At 37.9% G+C, this 15044-nt stretch overlaps 1 protein-coding gene across 2 annotated transcripts in view; it reads left to right on the top strand.

Annotated features, from left to right (window-relative positions):
- Positions 1-15044, top strand: part of Tapt1 (transmembrane anterior posterior transformation 1) — a 59679-nt gene that overhangs the window by 29943 nt on the left and 14692 nt on the right. The window contains exons 4-8 of one of the 2 annotated variants that reach the window (XM_087187400.1): positions 5509-5671; positions 7451-7553; positions 8882-8979; positions 9157-9226; positions 14859-14939. In XM_087187400.1, the coding sequence (XP_087043526.1) occupies positions 5509-5671; positions 7451-7553; positions 8882-8979; positions 9157-9226; positions 14859-14939 (515 nt within the window). Of the gene's footprint in view, positions 1-5508; positions 5672-7417; positions 7554-8881; positions 8980-9156; positions 9227-14858; positions 14940-15044 lie in introns of both variants that reach the window. The other variant, XM_004847248.3, reaches the window with a different exon arrangement.

The following is a 15044-nucleotide window of genomic DNA, read 5'->3' as shown; positions in this document are numbered from 1 at the left end:
GTTTGAAATTATTATGTCAGCCAAACTTAATATTGAAAATATTTAGTTTCATGGTTAAGGAAGACATCTTGATCTTACTACTCTATTCCAGTTCTTTAAAGTTATAGGGACTTCTCTTTCAAAAATGTGAACCATGTTAAATATTTTATTTTTTATTTCAATTGTGCTTATATTTCTTTGCTCTTTCACCTATACCACAAATATTTTAGAATGTTAAGAAATTAAGATCCAGGGCCGAGGATTTAGCTCAGTGGTTCCACCGCCTGCTCACAAGCGCAAAGTCCCAAGTTCGATCCCTGGTACCAAAAAAAAAAAAATTAAGATCCAGTCTATGTATTTTTTAATGAAATTACTCATGCTGATTTCCTGGCCTGTTTGAATACTGATTTGAAATTAACCATGCAGGATTCTCCCATTTCTCTTGTTCATAATCATTCCTACCTCTTTCTCTGTCCATTCTCACTTTAATTTTCACTTTAATAGTAGACTACTAAAGAGGGCAGGGAAAATTCCCACCCTTGATCATCTTTCTCTACAGTGTAATTCTGTTCCCATAAATCTACGAGCCCCTTCGAGAGGCTTTAAAATGGTAAATTTTACAACATAAAATTATAAATTATAATTGTTAAAAATACAGTGGAAGCATTTGTAGAAATTAAAGGTAAAATTTAGGAATGTAGAGAATTTGATTTCTGTAAGGGTGGTTTAACTTGAAAAGAAGTTAAATTCTATTGAATATTTTATTTAATATCACTTGACTTGCTATGAAACACAGCCAGACCTGTAAACTAGATTACTGTGTTTTTCACTTTGCCCAATGTGTTTCACTCACGATTTTTGGCATTTGCAAAGGAATTGCCAGTAACTACCACTTAACAGCCATTTATAACAAAGAACTTTAGCCTGCAAATATTCAAAAGCTGATTCCAGCTTGATTGACGGGGTCATAGATAAACTTTGTAGGGAGTTTGAAATGCTTGCTGGGTAGTTGTCCAAAACTATCCTGGCAGAAAAGGAAAAAAGAATACTGTTACTGCTTCAAGCTATTTTAATTAGGTAAAATTATTCGTGAAGCTAGGTCTTTTCTTAGAGAAGGTATGATACATGTAGGCGTCTTGCACTAAACCACTTTAAAAACTTTTTAAAAATTTTTTCCAGCTTTTTTCATTTAACAGGGATATTTATATAAAAGCAAAATCCTTGTTTCTAAAAGATTCTACTTCTTTTTTTCTTTGAATACTGTTTCTTAATTTTGAAAATCATAATGGAATTAATATGAGAAAATGAAAAAATGGAAACAAAGTCTTTGTAAATAGGGAGGGTTGGAGGGATTGAAGGGAGGGCAGGGGAAGGGGGTAAAAATAAGAACCAAGAGAGATTTTGTAAAGGTCCAAATTTCAATGATGAATGTCATTATGTTGTACACCTAAAATGTACCAATAAAATTAATTTTAAAAAAAGAAATTCATAATCATCTCTGTAGCAACCAATTATGTTATCAGTAATGGAAGATTTTTACACAGAGATTGGAGTACACAAATAACAGAGGATCCAAGAAAATATATATAGTTGTAGGTATTAATATGTATGTGTTATGTATGTGTATATATATGAAATATATATATATATAAAATGAATAAAGTGAGAGGCATATTTGTTTTTTAGCAGTTTTTCCAAATGATAAATTATGTAGTGTTAAATGTTACTAAAAGATAGGCACTGAGTTGTTGATTAAAGAAGTTCAGAAGTTCTTTTTTGTCTGTTTTGTACTCTTTTTAAAGATTATGATATATAGTGTTTTAACTGTTATTCTCTTATATTGTTATGAAGTTTTATTTTATCATAAAAAATGTAATTCTGAACAATTAGAACCCTTGAATACAGATGCTCCTGAAGAGCGCGCCTCCTGAGCCGGGTGGCCCAGGTTCTGTCCCTACTCCACAGATAACTTGTGAACCGTTCAGCCACAGGCATGTGCTCAGCTTCCCTGGCCTTCTCTGTACACTTGGGTGGTACCACCACCCTTAAAGGATTATTCTTAATGACCGAATATATTTGACATGCTTGTCACGTAGTAACTGAGTTATAGCATAAGGTGTCTCTGCAACTTTTGTTTTTCGATCTTATTTAATGATAGGTAAAATAAAACTAAACTTGTTTACTCTTAATTTTTAAATTTTGACTTATCATTTGGTTCCGAAGCTGTAGTGTTATATTTTCTTGCTATGTATTTCATGTTTGGTAGATCTAGTTTCTACCAATGACTTTTATTAAATACAGTTTTTCTTCATAGATATACACCACGCTAACAGATTGTTCATTTGTTGCAGTATGTTTGTAAAGGAATGCAATTGGTCATATGGCAAGAGAGCTCCTTATCTCTTAAATAAAATTACTTTTAGATCACCTAAGTAAGTAGATGTCCATCTAATACCAAAAGCTTTTAGTATGGTTTGCTACTTTATTTGTCAAAATCATTTTGGCAATTAATGCAGTTTACCTAATCCTACCCTGCTTTTAGTTTCGAGGATTTTTTTAAATCACAGAATATGACCTGTAGTTCTTAAATTCCAATGCCCAGCTGTTGGTGCTGTGTGATTTTCATCATGTGCAGAGCTGTGCCCACGTGTCTCGGGAGGAAACGGTAGCACTCACACTTCTAAGGAAGGAGGGGAGGTGTGCAGCCGCTCTGATGCCTCGCAGTTTGTTCCTGGCTGTTGGAGAGGAGACAGCCACGCATGGGCCAGGAGCTCAGGAGTGTTCAAAATGTCTCCTCTTCCCCCGATTTGAGTTAGAAATGTGTTCTCTCTTGACAGAAAGGATTGCTCTTCTAGTGTCAGTCCTGTGCGGGCTGGGGACAGAAATAACCTGGAAGGTCAGATAGCCCTTGGCAGGGGTCTGTGCTGTGAGCTGGCTGTGGGACATGGAAGATGAAGTTCATCTGCGTGTCATGAGGAGAAAGCCAGAGTAGGGGCCGGTGGGGCGGGGGTGGGTGGGGAACAGCGTCGGAAACAAGAAAGTCAGAGTGACAGAAAGAATGGCAGAGATTGATCTGCTGGGTCTTTGGTGTGCTTTTGCCCACAGCTGACTTCAGCTGCAGGTGTCAAGACGTGAGCTCTGACTGAGACCAAGTCTGACCTGTGTCCCACTTAGGCCCATTGGATCAGCCCAGTGTCTCTGCTTCTACTTCCACCTCTTCCTGGTTTGTCTCTCTTCAGGACTTGGAAGATCTCAGACTCGGTGTCATTCACCAGTAGCTTTAGTTCACACTGTAGAAAAGGAGGAGAGTCTGTGGCAGCTGCTCACAGACCTAGTACTGTGTGGTCACTGCCCCCTAAGGCCGTGTTTCAGGTAGAGGCTTGAAGACTTACACATTCCTGTTCATCTCTGCATAAAAGCACCTCTGATCTGAGGAGCGCCAGAGCATATGGAGCCAAGGAATACCCAGTAACAAGTAGATGGCTCGAAGGCTGAGTAGCAAATGCCCACCCCTTATATTGTTTGTTGATCAAGCTGTTGTCATGACTGGTGAAAGAGAAGAGGTCTGCAGCTCTTAGAGGAAATACTTCAGTTTTTTAAACTGAATGGTACTACTACTGCCAAGACAAGACGGTGCCTCTTCCGTCCTGAGGGATGAGCCTGCAGTAGAGTAGAGAAAGCATCTTTCTGTTTTTGTTCCAGGAATTTTATATCCAGTAAAAGAAATCCTAAACTTCTTCTTTTCTAATATATTTTTGTTCTGACCTATTAAGATGATTTAGGTTTAGTTTATTCCATGATTTAGGTTTAGTTTTTGTACTCTGACCTCAGAGTAAGTAACAATTCTCATATTAATTATGAAAAAAATTCAGTTCATTTCACAGAGAGCTAACTCTTGAAGAGCTCTCCTGTAAACCAGTACAAAACGATGAGAGAAGTCACGGGAAATGGACATAACTCTTAGATATAAAAAAGATATTCAGTCTCCTAAACAGAGAAGGTAGCATTGTGACACTGTACCAGGTACTGGTTTTCACCCAGGAGATTGGCAAAGACCCAGAAGTTGACCGCATACTGTTTTGATGGTCATGGCAAGCTTTCGCCTCCCATTCCTGGCAAAAGTGTAAATTGGTACAACCCCTACAGAGGGTGCACCAGCTGTTTCTTCAAAATACCAAGCGAATGTAACCTTGAAACTCCAATTTTAGGAATTTACCCTATAGATATACTTTTATTTCTGAGACATGACACAAACTGTGCTATGGTCTGTAGTTGCAAAAGACTGGAGATCTGTCAAGGGTGCATTAAAGAAATTTCAGTACAGTGGACTTTTGACTTACGAATTCAATTCGTTCCTGAGGACTGGTGGTAACTCAGTTTGGTCAGTGAAGGCTCAAGCTCCTCTGCACAGCCTCCAGAGTCTCTCTCCTGTATACAGGCAGATCTCAGTGTCCTTAGAAAGACATTGGCCCAGGATTTCTCAGTTTGCCCCACACAGGAAAAGATGCTGCAGTATTCCTTCCAGAACTGTTTAAGGGTTAAATCTGTATCTAATACCCATCTGGAAGCACAAGTGGCTGGCATTTGGGTTGTAACTGAAGACTTTGTAAGTTAAAACTAAAATTCCAGTCGTAACCCAAATTGTTCATATGTCAGCCTGGGTGTAACTTGAGGGTTCACTACATCCACATGAGGGTCAATTTGCTGCCGTTAAAATAGTTTCCTTATGAGCCAAAATGCGCTATTAAATTAAAAGCACAAGGTGCAGAACACCATGCATTGAATGCTCACATTGTATAGAACAGGCTGATCCACTGGGCTCAGGGCCTCAAGGGCAGGTTAAGGCTTATGTCGTCATCGTGGAGAGCTGTTGCTTTAACGCACTCCACCAGCCAATGCCTGCCCTCGGTTTTCACCCAAGACTCCCAGCTTCTAACGGCAGTTCTGCTTTCACATCTCTGTATTCTCTACTGGGCAGAAAAATTCATAGTGTTGAAGAGTCATTTAGTGTGACTTCTTAGTTTGAAGTTTTTTAAAGGTCCACCTAGTTCTTATTACCTTTGCTAGTGAATATCCAATCAAGATTACTTATGTTGAAAACACATGTAGTATATTCTGTAAAATCTGTGGTAATGTCTCCTAGGTCTTGATATTTTAATTTTAAAAATGTATAATTGATATTGTGTAATAGGAAGTAAAGATCTAAAGGAGCAGGGGAAGTGAGAGAGGTAGGAGAAAGGAAAGAAGGTAAAAAATATGAGAAAAGGAAAAACATGGAAACAAAATCTTTGCAAATAGGGAAGGGTGGAGGTGGTGAAGGGAGGGCAAGGGAAGGGGAAAAAAATAAGAACCAAGATACTCCTGTAATGGTACAAGATCCCAATGATGTATGTAAATGTATTTTATACCTAAAATGTACCAATAAATTTAATGGGTAAAAAAATAATAAAGTTAATACACTCTAAAAAAAAAAAAAGAGAAAACACATACAGTAAAACTCATATTTTCATGACTTCTTATATGTTCCAGGGACAGACGTATGCTTCAGCCTGCCCAGGTGTGTGACATTTTGAAGGGTGTCATTTTGGTAATCTCCTACTTCATGATGCACTACGTTGACTACTCCATGATGTACCACCTGATAAGGGGACAGTCTGTCATCAAGCTGTACATCATCTACAATATGCTCGAGGTAAGGGCCTCATTAGCCCACATCATGCATAGGCGTGGCCAATAAGCACAACTTCAAGTCTTCCAGTGTAGAAGGCACCTGAGAGTCTGGAATATTTTTCTCCCAACTCAAATAGAGGTCTGTAATATGGAATCTCTTGGGGACCCTGTTACAATGCAGATTCTGATTGGTGGGGCTGGAGAATGTGCTTCTACTGGGATGGTGCCAGGGCTGCTGGTCTGGGCTTAGGGAAGCAGGTCCTGGGGGTCATGTTTCCTGCATGTGCAGGAAAGATTTGCTGCCTGGAAGTTTCTGGATCAGTACTCCCTAGGGAGTGTATACTGTCAAAGCTGAGATGGGCCCGGGGTTTAGCTCAGTGGTGCTGCCGCCTGCCTTGCGTGCACAAGGTCCCAAGTTCGATCCCTGGTACTGGAAAAAAAAAAAAAGCTAAGACGTTTGTTTTGCAAATTCATTGGAAATCCATGAGCACTTTTTTTTTTTTTTTTGCTTAACAATGTGCACTTTTTGCTAGAAATTTAGAGAATATGAAGTAGCTGTTATGATTATGTATGTACATTGTATACTATATATATTACTATAATAGATTTACACTGTAAATTGACTTAAAATTGTACATGGTTTCCCAATTTCTCCAAGAATTTAGCATTTTTAATACAAAAATATATTTTACTTTAAAGCAGTTAGCATGTGAAAATACACATTTACACAAAATAATAAATTGAGCAGTTAAGTGTTTGCTTTACAAAAGGGTACTCTGCCTTAGAGGCAGAATCTTAATAAAGTTTTTAAATAGAAAACTACCCTAGATTTACGTAATAAACTTTGAAGTTCAAATAGTACTTTTCTGTAACTTTTTGCTTCTTTTGCTTTGCTGGGAATTGAACCCAAGGCCACACACACCCCAGGCAAGTGCTCTCCCACTGAACTATATCTCCAGCCCAGCTGTACTGCTTTTTTAGAAACTATTTTATTGCTGTTTATAAGGCTTGTCTTTTAGATTACTGTAAAGGGATTTTTTTCCTAAGGAATTAGACAGGCGGGGTGAGGTAGGGCAGCAGGCCTTTCTGCCCCTTGCTATGGCGGAAAAGAACCAGTCAACGTGGTAGAGAACATGGGAGCCACAAGAGACCGGAGGATCTGGGAAAGGCTTCCGTGAGGAAGTGGTATTCTAGCTGACTCCTGAAGAATAAATATGGTGCCTTCCTGTCCTTTTTCTTGTGTGCCCCAGTGTTACACCGAGTTCAAGGAGACCAATACCCAGAAATGTCTTTAGAAAGTAAATCTGCATATTATATTCTATATACTAAGCTTCAAGTAAATACACTGCATTGTTTACAAATATTAGGTGTGCACAGAGTTTACAAATATTAGGCTATCCATTAGAGTGCATAGAGTCAAATGATACATTTATCCTGAAGAATTTAAATTTAAATCCTGAATTTAAAGTGCTAAAGCCAGAGACACAATTTTTATATGCCTCCTCCCCGCTTTGGCAATGTCTAAGACTTTCCTTGTTACAAACAGCTGGTTGGACCAAAGTCTAACTCAAATTTTGCAGCTATTTGAGCACTCACCATGTGCCAGAGAATAAAGAAATATGAATGAATAAGTCAACAAAGATCCTTGTTCTTTTTTAGTTTGTCTCAGCTGTGATTTAAAAATCAGATGTCCGGTGCTCAAGGTGTATCGGTTTCAGTAATACGTTTAAATGGACTATTAAGAAACATCCTTCTGATGTTTCTGTAGGTAGCCGATCGTCTGTTTTCGTCATTTGGACAGGATATATTAGATGCGCTCTACTGGACAGCAACCGAGCCTAAAGAAAGGAAGAGAGCCCACATCGGGGTGATTCCTCACTTCTTCATGGCAGTTCTCTATGTGTGTATCCTTTTACACCTATAAACCCCAGCGGTCAGTGTGTAGTCCTCATTATTTTACTGGTTAGCTATTTCACAGATTTAAAACTATATGTGTATGTGTGCATCTTAAATATTAATTGAAATATCTGCTTTCCTTTGAGAAACTGTAATAGAAATAGTAATTGAGTTTAAAGAGCCTTGTGTGTATATGATTTTTTGAACCCCTGGCAAACTGTTCTGTTCTTGGTGTAGCTCAAAAGGAAGGATTCTGTCATGGAAAGGTAGTGTATCTGTACATACTTTACACTGCAGAGAGCTATATAACTTTTCCATACTTAGAATTTTTGTTGAAGTTATCTTTATATGTATGAACTCTTTATTAGAATTTTGGAGATAGTTTTGTGTGCATGTGAGTAACCCTGACTTAAAGCTTTTCTTTCGGAGAGTTTATGTAGCTTTACTATCTACGTGTGTGTATACCACATGTACATATTTACACAAACATGCATACCTACTATTATGCATATGGAATCAGAACTCACTTAGTTATTTTAGTAATATTGACAGAGATTGGCTTAATGCTTGGTAAGTTAAGGAACTAAGTGGGAATGTATCTATGAGGCCAGAAGCTTGTTCTGGAATTAGTGGAGTAAAACAGTGAGCATTCTAAGGTATAAATTAACCACCCCAGGCGTAAAGTGAATATAGTTCATATAAAGACATATAAGAAGAATCTTAATTTTCAGACATTTCTGACTGTCTTTAACTTTCCATATTCCCTGAAGAACCAGAGAAGAAAATAACTTACAGACCAACTTTTATTTTGTGTTTTTGTAAAGTTCAAAATATGTCAATACATATTCCACAGTCTCTTCTTTCAGTATTTACCATAGTTTATTGTTTATTTAACAAACTTTTTTAAGGGCCTATTTCCCAAGCACTGTGCCATGTGCCCAACATACAGAAAGAACACAATAATCCCATTCAGAAGGACTTGTAAGCTTTGTTTGTTTGTTTGTTTGTTTGTTTGTTTTTTCAGTACTAGGAATTGAACTTGTGCTTGCCAGGCAGGTGCAGCACCACTGAGCTACATCCCTGGCCCAGGACTTGTAATCTAAATAAATGGATTTACAGAGACTCATTTCTACTTTTGTTTGCTTCATATGGATTGTACACATTTTTCCTTTAAAATCTGTTATAGCTAACCTGGAAATTAAAAACATAATTAAATACTCATGTAAAATTTGCCCTAGAAAATATAGTTATTTTTCCTCTTGTTTTCAAAATTTTATAGTATTTCCTATTAATAATATGAAAACACATTTAAGTTTTTCCCTTGACAGACTGTTAGTTTTGCATGCAATTCTCATAATGGTTCAAGCAACAACTCTCAACGTAGCGTTTAACTCGCACAACAAGTCACTGCTTACTATCATGATGTCTAATAATGTAAGTATGAGGTTTTATTTTGCACTTTAGGTTACAAAGCTACTTCAACCATAGTACTGTGGATGAGATGAAATTTTTTATTCTATATTTATTCTCCAAGAAATTTTATATGTAGCCAGTCAATTTTTAAAACTATTATAATGATAAAGATGATAATATATTTGTTTATTATTTCAGTTTGTTGAAATTAAAGGAAGTGTTTTCAAGAAGTTTGAAAAGAACAATCTCTTTCAAATGTCAAATAGTGGTATGTACAATTAAATTTTACTTGCAGCTCTAATTAAAATTAATTCTCTTAAGTGATTCTTGCCATAAACATAATGCTAAATTCTAAAACTCTTAGGACAAAATGTAAGAAAATATATTCACAACCTTTGGGTAGGGAAACTTTTTTTTTTTGGTATTTTGAAACAGGGTCTCACTGTCTAGCCCAGGTTGGCCTTGGACTCGCTGTGATCCTCCTGCCACAGCCTCCTCCTGAGTACTGGGAGGGAAGGATTACAGGTGTGCGCCACCACGCCCTGCTCAGGGAAACTTTTTTAGAGACCACTCAGAAAACACTTAACTATAGAAAGAAAGAAGAAGTTGGACTAAAAAATTAAAAACATATTCATTAGAAATATTAAGAAATGAAAAGGCAAGCAACACTACCAAAAGATTGGAGGTACTGTATGTGTATTTGACAAAGGATTTTGTTGTTGTTGTTGAGTATATTACAAATTCTGCGAGGTAATTATAAAAGAATAACCTGAATTAAAAATGGGGAAAAGATATGAGCAGACATTCGGTAAAGTAAGGTGACTAAATGACCAGGTGAAAAGGTCATGAAAAGGTGTGTGGTATTAGTAGGGAAAATTATCACGAGGGAAATACAGAGGAAAGCCTTCTTAGACATCGCTGCACACCCACCAGAGAGGCTGTGCTTGCAGCCTTCGGTTCCAAAAGTGAGTGAGGATGTGCGTTAACTGACGCTGTTATTACACTGATGACGGATGTAAAATATTACAACTGCTCTGTTAAGATGTGAGGCAGTTTCATTCTTACACAGTTGAATGTTCTACGCTGTAACCAAGCATTGAGAATTACTGTTGCAGCTTTGTTCATAGTATCCCCAAACTAGAAACAACCCACATGTCTATCAGCGGGAACATAAATGGTAATTCATCCATACCATGGAATAGTATTGGCAATTAAAGAAAAAAACTATATATCCTACTAAGTGCATCAGCCAAAAAAAAAAAAGGCACAAAAATGTACATACTGTTGGATTTCATGTATGAGATTTATGGTGATAGAAGTAAGGGTTATTGGAGAGGGGACTGACTCGGGGAGGGTGCAGGGGAACTTTCTGGGTGATAGAACGCATCTGTTTAAATCAGAGGACTGGCAGCCCCAGTTACACATTTACCAAAACTCGGCAGATTGTGTACTTAAGACCTGTACGTTTCACTATATGTAACTTTTACTTATATTTGAAAAGGCAAATAATGACTTATTAAACAGATGTTTAGAACTATAGGAGATTTGAACATCAGGCAAGGAACAAAAAGAACAGATGGAAAACTAAGAATAAAGTCCAGGTCAGTGATGGTGAACCTGTTAGAGACGGAGTGCCCAAACTACAACCCAAAACTCACTTGTTTATCACAAAGTGCCAACGCTGCAATTAAACCTGAATACTGAGGTTTCAGTTTAGAAAAAACAACTTGCACGCTTGGCTCACATGCCAGCAGAGGGCTCTGCATGCTCACTGCAGCACATGTGCCATCCGTTCGCCCCACTGACCAAGTGGTCCTGTGGGCCACGGTGGATCCGGGCTCTCTAAGCGCTGGAGGCGTTTGTGCTGTCTTTAGGGTTGCTGTCCCATTGCTCCCGTGTGTTGGGACCAAGTGAGTGAGCCTGGAATGAAAGAAGAGGGGGGAAGAGGGAGGGAGCTCAAAGAATTTTGTTGGCAACTTCAGTAGTTGCTGACCATAAAATATATTTATTCAGCTGTAAGAATTTCATCGTTGCAACAATCATCTTCATTGATTTACATTAGTCTGTTTTGAGTAGGTACCCTTTGTAGGGCTTTAAACTAGACATATAAATTTTAAATGTGAGAGTTTCCACTCTTTGTATTAAGACCCCTGAAATTGTAAGATGTGGTTTTTAACCTTATCACCACCATCTTGATGTAATTAATATCTCTTCTTTCTTTTACAAATAGGTCCTCATCTTTTAGTTCAGAGAGATTAAGTGTTTAATAATTTAGTTTTAGAAGATTCTGAAAAAATAACGAAAACAAGCACGTTGATCGTGTATGCGTGTCAGCCCACAAGAAATTCAGTGTATTTTGGCTTAAAATGGTTAGTAATTAGCATCCAAAGATTTTGCTTTTTTTTTAAGGAAAGTTGTTTATGTCACAGTGCAAAGTGGTCTGCATTGTACCCTTCAAGTTTTATAACAAATTAACGTTACCCTAAGGCAGCTTTTAAATTTCAATTCCCAAGTAAGGAAAAAAAAAATCATCCCTAGCCTTACGGGAGAGAGGAGGAGCAGGAGTCCCTTGCCTCCTCCATGCTGTTGTGGCCACACTGGAGGACGGGTCCAGCAGGGGCTCCCACCTCACTGTCCTTTATGCCCTTTCTCCTTCCAGAGTTGAGCTCCCAAATGCAGTGCACTGTTCAGCACCTTGTGCTGGTTTCACATGGAAGATTTTGTTTGGAAATTTTACAGTAACTTTATTCCTTCCAGTATTAGCTGAGCACAGTTTCTTTAGAGGAATTGCCTAAGGGCACCTGAAATGGAGTTTGGTTAAAACCAGGTTTTTAACACTTTATCCTTTTTTCTACTCCATTGTAATGTAAGCACCAGTTCAATGTGAAACCCAGAGAATTCCGATTTGCATTCTTACGATGAAAAGTTTTACATAGTTTTTACCCATTAGTAATGTGAACAGCGTTCAGCAAGATCCTTCAGGAGATTTGGCTCTCTTAACACAAGCCTGTTTACCTGCAGTAGGTTTGCAGGCTGTTGGGAATAGATGTCACCCATCCCCACTTAAACTGCAACTGTAAATTTGTTAACGTGTGCCCCTATTAGTGGTAAGATAGCAGGGGAAAAGGAACTTCATAATCTGAATATCAGAAATATCTTAGAAGCATTAATCACTAGTGTTTTTAAGTTCCTTAATAAGAGAACTTCCTATTTTGGTAGAAGGTACAGTATTTAATCTACATAAGGGTTCAGTCCTAATCAAAGTCCTTGCTGTACTGAAGATGAGATATGATACAAATATTATGTAATTTGCAAAATATGTTCTTTGCATTACGGAACTTGTAAGGTCAGACCAAGGCACGACTGAAACCACCGAGGCCGGCGAAGTCTAAGCAACATGCGATGAATTTATTGCCATGTGGGTGCAAATGGGCCAAGGGTGAGAAGGCCGTTGGCCCTGAGAGGAGGGTGCTTGTGGTTAATGCAAAGCATTTTAGGTAGGGGAGGGGCACTGGCCAAGAGGGTGGAAAACTGTAGAGCCCCATGGGCGATGGGCCTGGGGCCGGCCACTGATCAGGGCTGTGTGCCAGCAGCAGGGCAGGGCGGCTGCCGGCCTCTCGTTGCCTCTTGTCACCTCCGTGCCCCTGTGGATGCGGGGAGCAGGTCTGCTGGGGTGGGGCTGTCAGAACTTTTTCACATTTCAGTTATGCTTTAATAAAGCTCAAATTTTAAGTAAAATCTTGGCTTCAGAGTATCTGTGTAAAACATTTAATTGTAAAAAAATGAAGCTAAATGTGCAAGAAGAAAACTAAAACATTCACATTACATTTCATAGTTAAACTGAAAATGAATTCTTGAAATAAAAATATACTTTCTATGATATTACTTTTCTTAATCTTTATAATCTCACATCTTTCACATTATAAAATTGCATTTAGCAGGTTTTCTTTTGCTGGCAGTTGCCATGTGTCACAGAACAGCTATGATTAGTTTTAATGCTGCTTTTCTTTTTGTTTTGTTATATTAGAGTTCATAAATGTTATTTTGGCTTATTTCAAATAGTGTTCTTAATTTTTCAATGCAGTACCTTTCTAGATAATTATATAATGAACCAAGTTGGTATTATATAACTATACTTAGTAGATGGGTCAAATATAAGCACATTTCTTTGTTAACTTTGTTTATGGAAATTAGAAAGGACTTAGCACATATATGGAGACAGATTTGTGAATAATTGTACAAAATTCCAAGGTACGTTGAGAAATTTAATCCCATTAACTGAGATCCATAGTTAACTATAGGTAGTATTTTGTGTGGGACCTGGATAGAAATAACTTTAGGGCAGACTTTTAGCTTGTTTTAACCTATATTCCCTTTGAAATCACAAAATAAGTTGGACCTGTGAGCTGGAACTACTCAAAATATGTGCACTTGAAAGCCCTGTATGTACTTCCTTCATTTCTCTTACACCTTTCCATGCGGCCTATCTGTGTATTGCACCTTGAGACTCACTGCTGTCAGTTTAAACCCCGCCATGTGGTAGTACGGAAGGAACAGCTCCAGTTGTGTGATGAGAACAGCAGCTTGTGCCCTGTGGGCTCTGAGGGAGTGAAAGTGAGCCCGGGCCCATCACAGATGAGAGCTGAGCTTGCCTGGGAAGGACATTCCCAACAACTGACTGGAAAAGTAAGGAGTTAGGGAGAGCAAAGTGGTAGAGGCCCACTGACTTACTGAGGTGAGGGGTTTTCCATGGAGGAAAAGTAAATCATTTTGCGATAGAATAACAGAACAGGTGAAAATAGGAAAAGAGGAGCAAAGGATGACTTCAAGGTGAAATTGAAACTCAGAACACTTGATGGAGTGGGTGAGCTGGCGTTACTGATAGCAGAACCAGAACCGTAGTGCGAAACAGCAGCCGGGTTTAGGAGAGCTTTTGAGATGGGCAGCTGTGATTGTTTCTAGCCACATCACCACTACAGGGACAGACGTGTGTGTACACACTTACTGCAAGTATAGATCTGTTTCACTCCATCTCTCCACTAGGTCGTATCTCAGACTCTTAGGAGAAATGTGTGAACTGATCTTTACTAAAAATTATTTGCTTTCATTAAATTCATGCAGATCAGTCTCAGAGTACAAGTTTATTAACTTATGGTAAATATTGTAAAATCTAATTTTGCCCCCACATTCTGCATATAAGTTAAGAAATACTATTGTAATGTCAGTATTCTCATAGCTGAGGGATTCTTCAGGTGGTAGTTACTATTTAACAAATTGGAAGTAGTCTGGGACAAAAGGATTTTATGTTCACACCCAAAGTCTTATACTTTACTGTTTCTATATCTTTCTTCTGTAAAATGAAAAGTTGTTCTGTATCCCCAAAGACTTTTGGAGAAATTTAATAACTCATTCTGAACAGTTCAGTGGTTTGAATGTGTTTGAAGTTCATAGAAAATTTGAATTTCCCTGCTAGACTTATATTGGTAAAACAAGTAAATAGCTTGCCATTGAGGGAGAGAGCATGTTGTGTTGAGTCAGCCTTCCTATTCTAAAATAAAAATTACGTGTGTCCTGAACATGTGCAGACCTTTTTTCTAGTTGTCATTCCCTGGACATTATAGTATAACAACTATTTAAATAGTATTTACATTGTATTAAGTATCATAAATAATCTGAAGGTTATCGTATAGAGAGGATTTGAGTTGGTTATTTGCAAACACTACAGCATTCTGCATCATGGATTATGGTATCCATGCGGTCCTAGAGCCAGAGCCTCACAGATACTCAGAAAAGACTATATTTTTTTGCAGATGTTTACATGTGAAATAATAATTGTTTTGACAGAATTATTTTATATATACACTATATATGCACTGACTACTTCTGTCTTTTCTTTTTAGATATTAAGGAAAGATTCACAAATTATGTGCTTTTGCTAATAGTGTGCTTAAGAAACATGGAACAATTTTCTTGGAATCCAGGTAACTAGCTCTTAACAAATACAATGTCTTATGATTTTACTCTTAAACCAAATTATTCTTTCACAAGAAATAGATTAAGTACCACAGCAAACGCCAAATGACTGG

This window comes from Heterocephalus glaber, unplaced genomic scaffold (genome assembly GCF_053883595.1).
Source record: "Heterocephalus glaber isolate CG9 unplaced genomic scaffold, H.glaber_assembly_v1.0 deba00001509, whole genome shotgun sequence".
Lineage (NCBI taxonomy): Eukaryota > Metazoa > Chordata > Mammalia > Rodentia > Bathyergidae > Heterocephalus > Heterocephalus glaber.
This window is presented reverse-complemented; position numbering and strand designations above follow the sequence as displayed.